General features: G+C 52.6%; 1 protein-coding gene across 1 annotated transcript in view; it reads right to left on the reverse strand.

Annotated features, from left to right (window-relative positions):
- TRPM5 (transient receptor potential cation channel, subfamily M, member 5) overlaps nucleotides 1-11,359 on the reverse strand; it is a 21,993-nt gene that overhangs the window by 7,409 nt on the left and 3,225 nt on the right. The window contains exons 4-15 of the mRNA XM_006861031.1: nucleotides 10,928-11,111; nucleotides 7,121-7,185; nucleotides 6,769-6,960; nucleotides 6,494-6,596; nucleotides 2,957-3,075; nucleotides 2,410-2,763; nucleotides 2,190-2,330; nucleotides 1,949-2,072; nucleotides 1,459-1,604; nucleotides 1,089-1,201; nucleotides 784-876; nucleotides 424-682 (exon numbers count right to left, since the gene is read on the reverse strand). Of these exons, the coding sequence (XP_006861093.1) occupies nucleotides 424-682; nucleotides 784-876; nucleotides 1,089-1,201; nucleotides 1,459-1,604; nucleotides 1,949-2,072; nucleotides 2,190-2,330; nucleotides 2,410-2,763; nucleotides 2,957-3,075; nucleotides 6,494-6,596; nucleotides 6,769-6,960; nucleotides 7,121-7,185; nucleotides 10,928-11,111 (1,893 nt within the window). The remainder of the gene's footprint in view (nucleotides 1-423; nucleotides 683-783; nucleotides 877-1,088; nucleotides 1,202-1,458; nucleotides 1,605-1,948; nucleotides 2,073-2,189; nucleotides 2,331-2,409; nucleotides 2,764-2,956; nucleotides 3,076-6,493; nucleotides 6,597-6,768; nucleotides 6,961-7,120; nucleotides 7,186-10,927; nucleotides 11,112-11,359) is intronic.

Below are 11,359 nucleotides of genomic sequence, written 5' to 3' on the forward strand. Positions count from 1 at the left end.
AGATAAGGGCTTGGTCTGGAACTGGAATCAGACTGGAGCAGGGAACCAGACTCAAGGATGGACTAGGGTCAGTCTGATGCTGGGACCAGGGCTCAGTCTAGAGCTGGGACAAAGGCTTCTCTGGAGCTGGGATCAGGGCTCAGTCTGGACTGGGATCAGGACTCAGTCTAGAGCTGGGACAAACGCCTCTCTGGAGCTAGGATCAGGGCTCAGTCTAGAGCTGGGACAAACGCCTCTCTGGAGCTGGGATCAGCGCTCAGTCTGCAACTGAGATCAGGGCTCAGTCTGGACTGGGATCAGGGCTCAGTCTACATCCAGGTACAAGGCTCAGGTGTCAGAGCTCCTCTCAAGGCCCCTCATGCTGCTTCTGTTCTGCAGCTGAAGAGTTGCTGGCTGAGAGGGTGGACGCAGTGCCAAACTGACCTGCCGGATCTCTTCCAGCACCAGGGTAAAAACCCAGAAGTAGAGGGTGACTTCTGGCGCTGAAGGCCCCTGGGGTGGTGGTTGGAAGTCCACCAGCAGGACGTAGGTAAACAGGAAGAGAAAGGCGAAATACATGACCACGTTCCCCAGGAACACGGTCACAGGAGCGCCCCAGAATTTCCGCCAGCGCATGAGCAGGGAGGCAGCCCTGGGCCCACGGTGGAGGCACAGAGCCCTCGGCAACTCCGGCTCATCTACCCTGCGCCACAAAAGAGGTCCTGATGGTGAGCAGGTGGGTGGATGCCCCACAAGTTCCTTTAGCTTGCTGTCCACCCTTGAGTCCCTCGCCCAGGCTGGTACCGGTTGTCTGGGCTGCTGAGCAAGCTCCTCTCTGTGTCCAGACTGTCCAACTCCTGCAGGGCCTCTGGGCCTTCTTTCAGTGGGGCCTCCTCGCTGTGGGGTATGGAGCACTCGGTACTTTAAGGCTCTCAGAGGTACCTCCGTGGCCTTGAACACCCACCAACCAGCAAGGAGCCTACTAGGTGCACTGAGAGAGATGAACCCACTTGCACATGGAGGTTACATGGAATGAGCTGCAGGAATGCCAGGCAGGAGGACACTGGCCGGCACCCCCAGAGCCTAGGGCAGACGGTCCCTCTGTGTACCTGAAGGTGATGAGGGTGGTGTAAAGGAGGGCAGGGCAGATGAAGGCTCCTAGCAGACGCAGAATGGGTGTGCCTGTGGCCATGTCCCCCCACCAAATCCTAGTGAGGAAGGCCTGCAAGACAGGTGGTCACTGGTCAACCTCCACACGATGCCACCCCAGCCAGGATACCCACCCAAGTGCCTGCTCTCCGTGATTTGCTATCACTCTAGGAAAGGCCTGGTGAAAGGGGGTGCTCAGCGGTTAGTGGGGGTTAAACTCCCAGGTGGGGCAAGGGACTGGACGTATCGGCAAGTCTGGGAAAGCTACAGTGGCCAGAGGTGGGGTTTGCAGAAGGGTAGGACGCCTGGAGAATGTGGGGTCCCCCTTACCTGCACACCGTCGTGGGCAAAGAAGGCCTTGGTGTCGGCCTCAGTGGCCAAGTACAGACAGGTTGTCTTGCCCCAGCTGCGATTCCGGCGCACCAGCAGGGCGAAAGCGCGGTCCTCATTATTACCGTAACACTCCGAGAAGAGCTCTGCCGGCCACAGGTACGGGGCGCTGCCGAGACTGGACCTCTGGCGCCTCCACTTCCACGGCCCACCCGCTCCTTCCGGGCCCCTTCTGCCTTTGTTTCCACGCAGCTGATTTTTGGCGGTTCGTGGGCCTATCCAAACCTAAGAGTCTCCAGAGCTCCCATCCGCAAATGTCCCCTCTCCGAATGTCCCCACACCCTCGAGTGACCCTCCCAACCCCGTGCAGGGCACCAGGTCTGCCCGGGCAAGGCAGTGTCATCATTGCAGGCCTGGCCCCCGTTGCTCACGATACTAGGGTCCCCTTCAGAGGCAGGGACAGGCGAGTCTTCCGTCCTCTCCCACTCACCCAGGGCCAGCTGCTCGTACTTGGCCTCGCGCATGGTGCGGGCTACCTCGGCCTCCGTCTCCAGGTGGGACATCTCTTTGAGGATCTTGCAAGCGGCCAGCGCTGCTGCCACACCCTCCTGACCCTGGGAAACCAGCTCTGAGGCGGACACCCCTCCAGGACCCTTTCTGGAAACCCTGGAGGAGCCCAAGGCTTGGAGGAGACCCTTCCCAGTGTCGGGGGCCAAGCAAGGCCTGCTCACCATGGTCCAGAAGTAGGTGGCCATCTCGTGGCGGTTCTGCAGCACCGCCCACAGAAACAGGTCCCGCCAGGGGTCGTCGCTCTTCTGGCTCAGGTCCAGCAGCCACTTCTGTCCTGTGGGCCGTTTGGCCGGACCCTTCTCCTGGAGGGCGCAGCCAAGGCCTTCATGCCCGCCCAGCTCCGTGCAGGCCCCGCCCCTCCCGATCGCCCCGCCCCCTCACCGCAGTGGGGGCGGGCCCTACCCCAGCACGGCAGTCCTGGTACAGGCCCCTGCAGGCGTCGTGTAGGAAGTCCTTGAGCACGCGGGAGACCTCATGCAGGGAGAAGGCGGGGACGGTGGGCGGCTCGCGGGGCTGCTGGGCACCCAGGCCGGCCAGCGTCAGGCGGCCCTCCTCGTGTTTGCGCTGCAGTAGCTCAAAGAGCAGGCTCTTGGGGGGCGCCGCGCGGTACAGCTGCTGAAGCCGGTCATACGACAGGAAGTCGGCCACATCGGCACCGTTGTCCACGAAGAGGCGCACGAACTCGGGCTTGTCGTTTACCAGCGCATCCATCATCACCTCCTCCAGATCCCGGGACTAGGCGGGGCGGTGGGCGTCAGGGGGACGAGGGCTCTGGGCACTGGCTTCTGTGCAGGGTGCAGACCCTCGGGCCACCCTGGGCCTCGCCATGTCCCTGGTCCGCCCTTCAGGACCCCACACAGCCCAGGTGGACAGTTGGTCAGTTGGTGGGGGCCCACCTAACCCAGGGGGTTGGGGTGGGATTAAGCACCTTCCACTCCACGTCCCCGTTGAAGATCTCGCTCTTGGCGATGTCTACGCGATCCCAGGCCACGGCCAGCTTGAGCTCGTCCAGGTAGTGCTGCGCCTCCTGGCTGTGACTCCTGCAGGCTGGGGGTCGAACCGATGGGAGGAGATGACGGTGAGGGTTACAGCCACCCCCCAAATCAGTCTTCTAGATGCATCCACGGGGGGGGGGGCGCTGTGACGGATGGGTCATTCACTACCCCCAAATAACAGGAGAGACACAAGGCTTGGTAAGTGTCTCCCAAATGACACTCTGCTCACCTCCCTTCTGCTGGGATAGGCTGAGCAGAGCTGAGGTAGGTGGGGGCCTGACCCGATCGCCAGAAAGGGGCACCCTCCCCACACCTCTTCCCACTTCCCAGAGCTCTGAAGTAATAAGAGGAATGGGGGTGCCAGGAGGGTCTCAGTTAACACTGTGGACTATCAGACTCTTTCCTGGCAGTGGAGGTCCCAGACCCTTTTCTGACATAGGGAGGGAGGTTTTGCGGTTCCTCGTCCTGGAAGGTCCACTCTTAGGGGATTGTCCAGGGTTTAGTGTTGTCCAATGGAGACCCGCCATTGTCCCCTGACCCAGACATGCCAGGCTTGTGGGACCTTAGTGTATGTGGTTGTGCCTGGGAGCAGGGTACCTTCTCACATGGTACAGGGGCTCTTGGCCTCAGTTCGGTTTTTTACTGCTCAGATAGTAGCTGGCATTCAGGACTGAGGGACTCTGGCAGCCTATCAGATGGGCCTCTCCTGGCTCAGTGTGCCCCCTTCCCGCTTTGGGGCTGTGTCTCCAATAAAAAGCACAAAGCATCATAGCCAGCTCCAATGTCCATTGGTGGACGCAGGACTAAAGGAGCTGTGGTTCGTCCTCCAGTAGAGCATTGTGCAGCTGTGAAAAGGAGCCAAGGCTTGGCACCAGCCTTGAACACAACATGCTGAGGGAAATGAGTCATCACAAAAAGACCTCACCTCCTGTTAGCCCATTCATAGGAGGCATCCAAAGAGACAGGAAGTAGATTAGTGGTTGCCTAGCGCTTGCGGGGGTGGGCGCACAACACAAAATGAGGAGAAACAGTTGTGAACATCCATTAATAATTGGAACTTGGAATATACAAAGTATGAATCCAGGAAAATCCAAAGTTGTCAAAAATGAAATGGAACGCATAAACATCGATATCCTAGGCATTAGTGAGCTGAAATGGTCTGGTATTGGCCATTTTGAATATGACAAACACATGGTTTACTATGTCAGGAATGACAAATTCAAGAGGGATAGTGTCACATTCATCATCAGAAAGAACATTCCAAGATCTACCTTCAAGTATAATACTGTCTGTGATAGGATAATATCCATATGCCTACAAGCAGTCCTGGCGTGGAGCTGTGGGCTAATGCATCAGACTGCAAAGTTGGTGGTTGCAAGCTCACCAGCTGCTCCTTGGAAACCCTATACAGGGTCGCTATGGGTCGGAATCGATTCGACGGCACTTTACAACAACAAGGAAGACCAGTTAATATTACTATTATTCAAATTTATGCACCAACCACTGAAGCCAGTGATGATGAAATTGAAGAATTCTACAAACTTCTTCAGCCTGAAATCAATCAAACATGCAATCAAGATGTATTAATAATTACTGGTGATTGGAATGCAAAGGTTGGAAACAAAGAGGAAGGATCAATAGTTGGAAAATATGGTCTTGGTGATAGAAATGGTGCTGGGGGTTCCATGAAAGAATTTTGTAAGACCAGTGATTTGTTCATTGCAAATATCATTTTCCCACAACATAAAAGATGATAGATTATATACTTGGACTTCACCAGACAGAATACATAGAAATCAAATTGACTACATCTGTGGAAAGGGATGGTGGAAAAGCTCCCATATTATCAGCCAAAATAAGGCCAGGGGCAGATTGTGGCACAGACCAACAATTGCTCTTATGCAAGTTCAGGCTGAAGCTGAAGAAAATTAAAACAAGTTCCATGAAAGCAAAATATGACCTTGAAAATATCCCACTGACTTCAGAGATCACCTCAAGAACAGATATGATGCATTAGACACTTTAGACCGAAGAGTAGAAGAGCTGTGGGATGACTTCAAGAGCATCATACAGGAAGAACACAAAAGGTCACTAGGAAGGCAAGAAAGAAAGAAAAGACTGAAAGGAATGTCAGAAGAGACTCTGAAACTTGCTCTCCAGCATAGCGATATTAAAGCAAATGGAAGAAAAGAGCAAGTAAAAGAGTTAAACAGAAAATGTCATAGGACAGCTCAAGAAGACAAAGTGAAATATTCTAATGAAATGTGCAAAGAGTTAGAAAACCAAAAGGGAAGAACACGATCAGCATTTCTCAAGCGGAAGATGAAAGACCACAGCCTTCGGCGTTGGCTGCACCTCAATGTGAAGAAAACAAACATCCCCACCATTGGACCAATAAACAACATCCATATAAATAGAGAAAAGATTGAAGTTGTCAAAGACTTCATTTTGTTTGAAGACGTCATTAACATGGAAGTAGAAGTTAAGGAACCGAATGAAGTAGTACTGGCAGACAAATCTGCTGACAAGATCTCTTTAAAGGGTTGAAGAGCAAAGATGTCAGCTTGAGGACTAAAGGGAGGGAGCCTGACCCAAGCCATGGTATTTTCAATAACCTCATATGCATGTGAAAGCTGGACAGTGAATAAGGAAGACCACAGAAGAACGGATGCATTTGAATTATGGTGTTGGAGAAGAACATTGAAAGTACCATGGGCTGCTAGAAGAACAAACAAATCTGTGTTGGAAGAAATACAACCAGAATGTTCCTTGGAAGCCAGGATGGTTAGACTTCATCTCTTAAGCCTCGGACATATTATCAGGAAGGACCAGTCCCTGGAGAAGGAGGACACCATGTTGGGCAAAGTTGAGGGTCAGAGAAAAAGAGGAAGACCTCCAACCAGACGGGGTGGCATAGTGACAACTGCAATGGGCTCAAGTGTTACAACAATTGCGAGGTTGGCACAGGACTGGGCAGTGTTTTGTTCTGTTGTGCACAGGAGCACTATGGGTTGGAATCAACTCGATGGCATCTAGCAACAAAAGTGTCTGGGGAAATTGGGGAGTGATTGCTGGTAGATCCGGGGTTTCCTCATGGGGAGATGAGAATGTTCTGGAAGTAGATGGTAAGGATGGTTGCACCATTTTGTGATTGTCATAAACACCTCTGAAATGTACACATACAGAGTCTGGTGGTCCCTGAGGGCAGGGGCAGTGACATCGTCCCTGGGAGGTGCCAGGTCCAGCTTTAGGCACTGGCTCTCCGGAGACTGGGATCCCAGGCAGGAACAGGGAAGCAGCCCGGTGCTGAACAAAGGGTCCTGGTGTGGGGGTGGACAGGTGGCCACTCCTTCCTGCACCCCTGCCTTGCTCTATGCCCTCAGGGGGTCTTCCCACTGAGAAGTGATGAGACCACCAAGGTGCCCCTGTAGCCTCACACAGGGTCTTTGGCACTGCCCTGCCAGCCTTACCTTTCACCAGGGCCTTCAGGATAACGGTGTCCAGCTCCTCAGAGCCCTCCTGCTCGAAGTCGTACACGGTGAGCAGGTGCGGGTGCACAGCAATGGTCTGCAGCTGGGGGCCAAGCAAAGGTTTGAGGGGGCAGGACCACCACATGCCAAGACCCCCCACCCCACAAGGACCTGAAGCAGGACTGGCCAGGACTGTGGAGCCAGGGGAGCTGTCCCGGGGGAACTGGAGGGCAGAGGGTGGTCCCCCAGGGATGGAGTCAGCCCCAGCTGCATACCAGTCTGGTCCAGTGAAGGATGTCTTCCCAGGTGAAGTGCTCAGCGGGGAACTTCTCTTTAAACTGCTTCTCCACCACCTGAGGCACCAGGAGGTGGGGCTGGTTCACCAGTGCAGCCAAGATGTCGGCGATGCCCCCGGAGCCCGCCAGGATCAGCCAGGGGGCTGCGTGTGCCAAAGCACTGGAGATTCTCTGCGGAGGAGAGGGAGGCGGAAGGAGAGGCAGGGAAGAAGAAAGGGAAGGGAGGGGAACTCAGAGTCCACCATCAGCCCCAAGTGCTGTCCTGGGCCCACCTGTCTGATACTCCTCCTGTACCCCCTCTCCCTGTTCCTGGCCCACCCTAGCCCCCTACCTCCAGGATGCTGGGATCACCATTGACTAGCAGGCAAAGAACAGGGATTTCCATGTTGCCGGTGCCTGCGGAAAGAGTGAGTGTGTTGGCAGGGGAGAGAAGAAGACCTGGGGCCAGGCAGGAGGAGCCCACCAGGTCTCAGGGAGATGCTGGGCTCTGGACTGCACATCAGGAGCTGCTAATGACAAGCCCTGTCCCCTAGGGATGGAGTACCCCGACGCGGCATCCACACCCTTCAGTATGGGAACCTGAAAATATATGTTAAGTAAGGAGTCTTGGTGTGGCGCTGTAGGATAAGCACTGGACTGCCAACCACAGGTCAATGCTTCAAATCCCCCCAGCCGCTCCTCAGAAATCCTCATACAAGTAGGTCACTATGAGTCAGAAACAACTCGATAGCACTTAACAACAACAACAACAACAATGTAAGTAAACAGGGGCCACACATTTCGAGTGTCCCACGTCTTCTGCACTGGACGGGCCAGATGGACTGTCTCCATGATTCCAGAATGTTCTATCAGGTGGCATCAGAGGAGATGCACTGAGGGAAACCAAAGAGGTAAACAGACATTTTGGGGGTTCCTATTCTCTGGATGGAGTAAACGGTAAAGCGTTCAACTGCTGACCAAAAGGTTGGAGGCAGTACCTCATGAGAAAGCCCTGACTAACTGCTTCAGGAAAATCCTCCATTGTAAACTCCGTGGAATTTACTTTTAGAGAGTTAACAAATGTGCGGCCCCTAGAGATGCCTCCATTTGTCAAGGTCTCTTGCAAACTAACTGGGGGCTTCAAACACCAAGCAATTGGCAAGCCTTAGAATCACTCAGAGGGAACCTGACTCCCAGTTGAGACCCCCTAACGTCTAAGGGCCGCCCCCCCTTGAGTAAGTCTTGGAGGTAAGGCAGGGCTAGCCCAGGACAGCCAAGGTCCACCAAAAAACAGGGCAGCAAATTGTGCCCAGGATTTTGAAGATTTAAACGTGACCAAGCATTATGGCTTTTCAGAGAGTGGACAACTGACCTCACAGTGAAGTCAGGTTTGTTTTTTTTGTTTAAAATATGTATTACGTTGTTGTTAGGGGCTGTGTCACTCCATAGCGACCCTGGAGAGGGTTTCCAAGACTGTAAATCTTTGCTGAAGCAGAAAGCCTCATCTTTCTCCCTTGGAGCAATTCCTTCATCTTTCTCCTTGAACCTCTGACTGACCTTGTGGTTTACAGTCTAGTGCTTACCTACAGAGCTACCATGCTTCCATATGTATTACAAACAATTGTGTATTTTGCTTAGAAATATTCGTTGTTTTTGTGTGGCCTTGAATGGATTTTGACTCACCACACCCCCGTGTGACAATGTGACAGAGACAATCAGCTGCACAGGGTGTCCTAGGCTGTCATCGTTCACAAAATAGCCATGATGGCTCCGCTGCCAATAAATAAGGTTGGCGGTTCAAACCCACCAGCTGCTTCTTGGGAGACAGATGAGGCAGTCTGCTCCCATAAGGCCTTGGAAACCCTACTCCGGGGCAGTTCTACTGTGTCCTTGAGAGCTGATACAAGTTACAATCTACAACAGCAGTGGGAATCTTTTCCTTCCATATAACCGCGGGGTGAGCGAGAATCACTAACTTTTCAGTTGGCAGCTGTGTGTTTAACCACGGCACCACCAGAGCTCCTAAATATTAGTCATTGTTGTCATTAGGTGCCGTTGTGCCAGCAGCGTGGCAAGACCTGGGGACTCTTGGGCCCAGAGTAAGTGACATAGCCACAGAGGACGAGGGTGGAGAGTGAGATCGTCCAGCTGATAAGAAGAGAGGGCATATGGACAAGAACACCCACACTTGCAGATAATACCCACTTGATCTGGCTTCAATGACTGGATGATCAGAGCTCAACTAGAAGAAGAAAGAAGAGGAAAAAAAGAGTAATCTGATACAATTTGATGAACTTGACCTACACCTATGGATGCAATAGCTCAAAAGAGGGAACAAATCCTTACAGTGAGAATCATTCCCACCCCCTCCACACACAGAGTAGACAGGGATGGGCAACTTGGACATTGGCTACCCAAAATGGGGGGCGGGGGAGGAGGCTACAAAGGCAAGAAGTGACTGGCTTACAAGCTTTCAAGAGGGAACCTAGATCCAGATGGCCTGGAGGAAGGTAGAATCTCCACTGAGTAGTACCCAATCTGTCTGAGCTGATGAAAGGAGATGGGGATAGGACTCTTGTGGTACAACAGTGAATAATTGTTATCAGGCCTGATTGTGAGGCTTGGAAATGTAAAGGTAGATGTTTTCTAGCAAAAGGAGGGGAGTGATTAACTTGGCAGTCCAGGAGCAGAGGTCCCTGGGACCATCAAGGGAGAAGAGTGGAGTGGGGGACCCTACCCGGAGAAGAAGTGATGCCAGAGATGGAGGGAGAGATGGAGAGATGAGTGGCTGAGGACTCTAGACCCAGAGAGGGAGAGGGGCTGTGTGCTGATGACAGGAGGCAGGCTTGTAGTGTATACTCTTTGGTTGGTTGATGATGCACGGAGGGGATTGGAACCATGGCAATGAGATAATTTACAATAGGATGAATGTAAAACTAATGTTCTCCCATGTAAACTATTACATAATTCACAATAAAACATTAAAAAATAAAAAGGTGATTTGTGATAAAGAAGTCACTGGTCTTGCAAAATTCTACCATGTGCTTTCTGGCGTCATTGCTCTCTCCAAGGCCGTATTTTCTAACTACGGATCCTTTTTTGTTGCTAGCTCTTGCATTCCCGTCATCAGTGCAGTGCATATTTATCAATGCATCTTAATTTCATGTTTTATCAATTTCACACGGAAGAAGCTGTTGTTGTTGGTGGGTGGTTCTGACTCACAGAGACTCGGTATAGGGTTTCTGAGGAGTGGTTTGTGTATTTGAACTGCCAACCTTGTGGTGATTGTGTGCCATAGAGCTGGTTCTGACTCATACTGACCCTGCAGAGGGTTTCTGAGGCTGTAGATCTTTACGGGAGCAGAAAGCCTCATTTTCTCTATGGAGTGGCTGGTAGGTTCTAACACTGACTTTGGCAACTCTGAACATACTACATTACCTGGGCTCCTCAGTGTTTTCCCTACAGCATCACAAACTCTTCAATTGCATCATATTTGAATAATGACTGTATTAACTGGTCTTCCTTGTAGACCTGTGACTAACCCTATCACTGGCTTCATTGTACTTCAAGGATAGATCTTGAAATGTTATTTTTGATGAAGGACATGAAACCACTTCCCTTTAATTTATCATTCTCTGGCATAGTAAGCCATCTGCTTATCAGTTCGAAATGACCAATACCAGTTCGCTTCAGCTCACTAATACTTAAGATAGGAATCTTTATTGTTCCATTTCATTTTTAAAAAATTTAGTTATTTGCTAATGTATGTATGGTAAATTAGACTTTCTAACCAACCACTGGAGTCCTGGTGTGGCACTGTGGGCTAATGCGTCAGACTGTAAAGTCGTTTGGGTTACAAGCTTGGTGGTCCAAGCTCACCAGTTGCTCCTTGGAAACCATATCCAGGATCAACTAAGGGTTGGAATCGACTCCACCGCATTGAACAACCAACCACACGTCACAGTGACGCTCATTCCTTGAGCAGCACTGCCCCCTGGTGGGGTAGAGGAAAATGGTCTTGTAACACCTTCAGAACTCAACTCGCAGGGAATTCTGGCCCACGACTGCAGGGCTTGGGGACACTGCAACGTGGCCTCACCTTTGCCCCTGACCCAGGTCTCCTCCCCCAACCCCGGGTTTAGGTCCCCAGGAGCCTCACCCCCGTAGCTCGTCCTCTGCTCGGAGATGTGTTTCTCCAGCTGCAACCGCAGTTCCGTGGGTCCGTCTGCGGCTTTGGAGGCGCCGGGCCCCACCAGGATGAAGTGGGAGTAGTTGTTGTCCAGGGGGCAACGGGGGCCCTGGTTGTCACCCGCCTCCTCTGGGTAGTGAACTGGGCTGCTCTCCTGGGCCCGCAGGAGGCAGGGTGGCATCTTAAGGAGGCAGCTGGGGCCACCCCACGGCACTCCCTCCCTGTCCCAGAGGCTCTGCCATCTCTCCCTCCTCTCCCTCCCCTCTCATCTCCCTCCTCCTTGTCCTCAGTTCCCCTCCTCCTTGTCGTCGTCATCTCTCCGTCCTCCCCGCTCCCCTCAGCTCTTCCTCCTCCCGTATCCCTCCTCCTCAGCTCTCCCTCCTCCCCTTTCCCCTCAGCTCT

Source organism: Chrysochloris asiatica, unplaced genomic scaffold (genome assembly GCF_000296735.1).
Source record: "Chrysochloris asiatica unplaced genomic scaffold, ChrAsi1.0 scaffold00040, whole genome shotgun sequence".
Classification (NCBI taxonomy): domain Eukaryota; kingdom Metazoa; phylum Chordata; class Mammalia; order Afrosoricida; family Chrysochloridae; genus Chrysochloris; species Chrysochloris asiatica.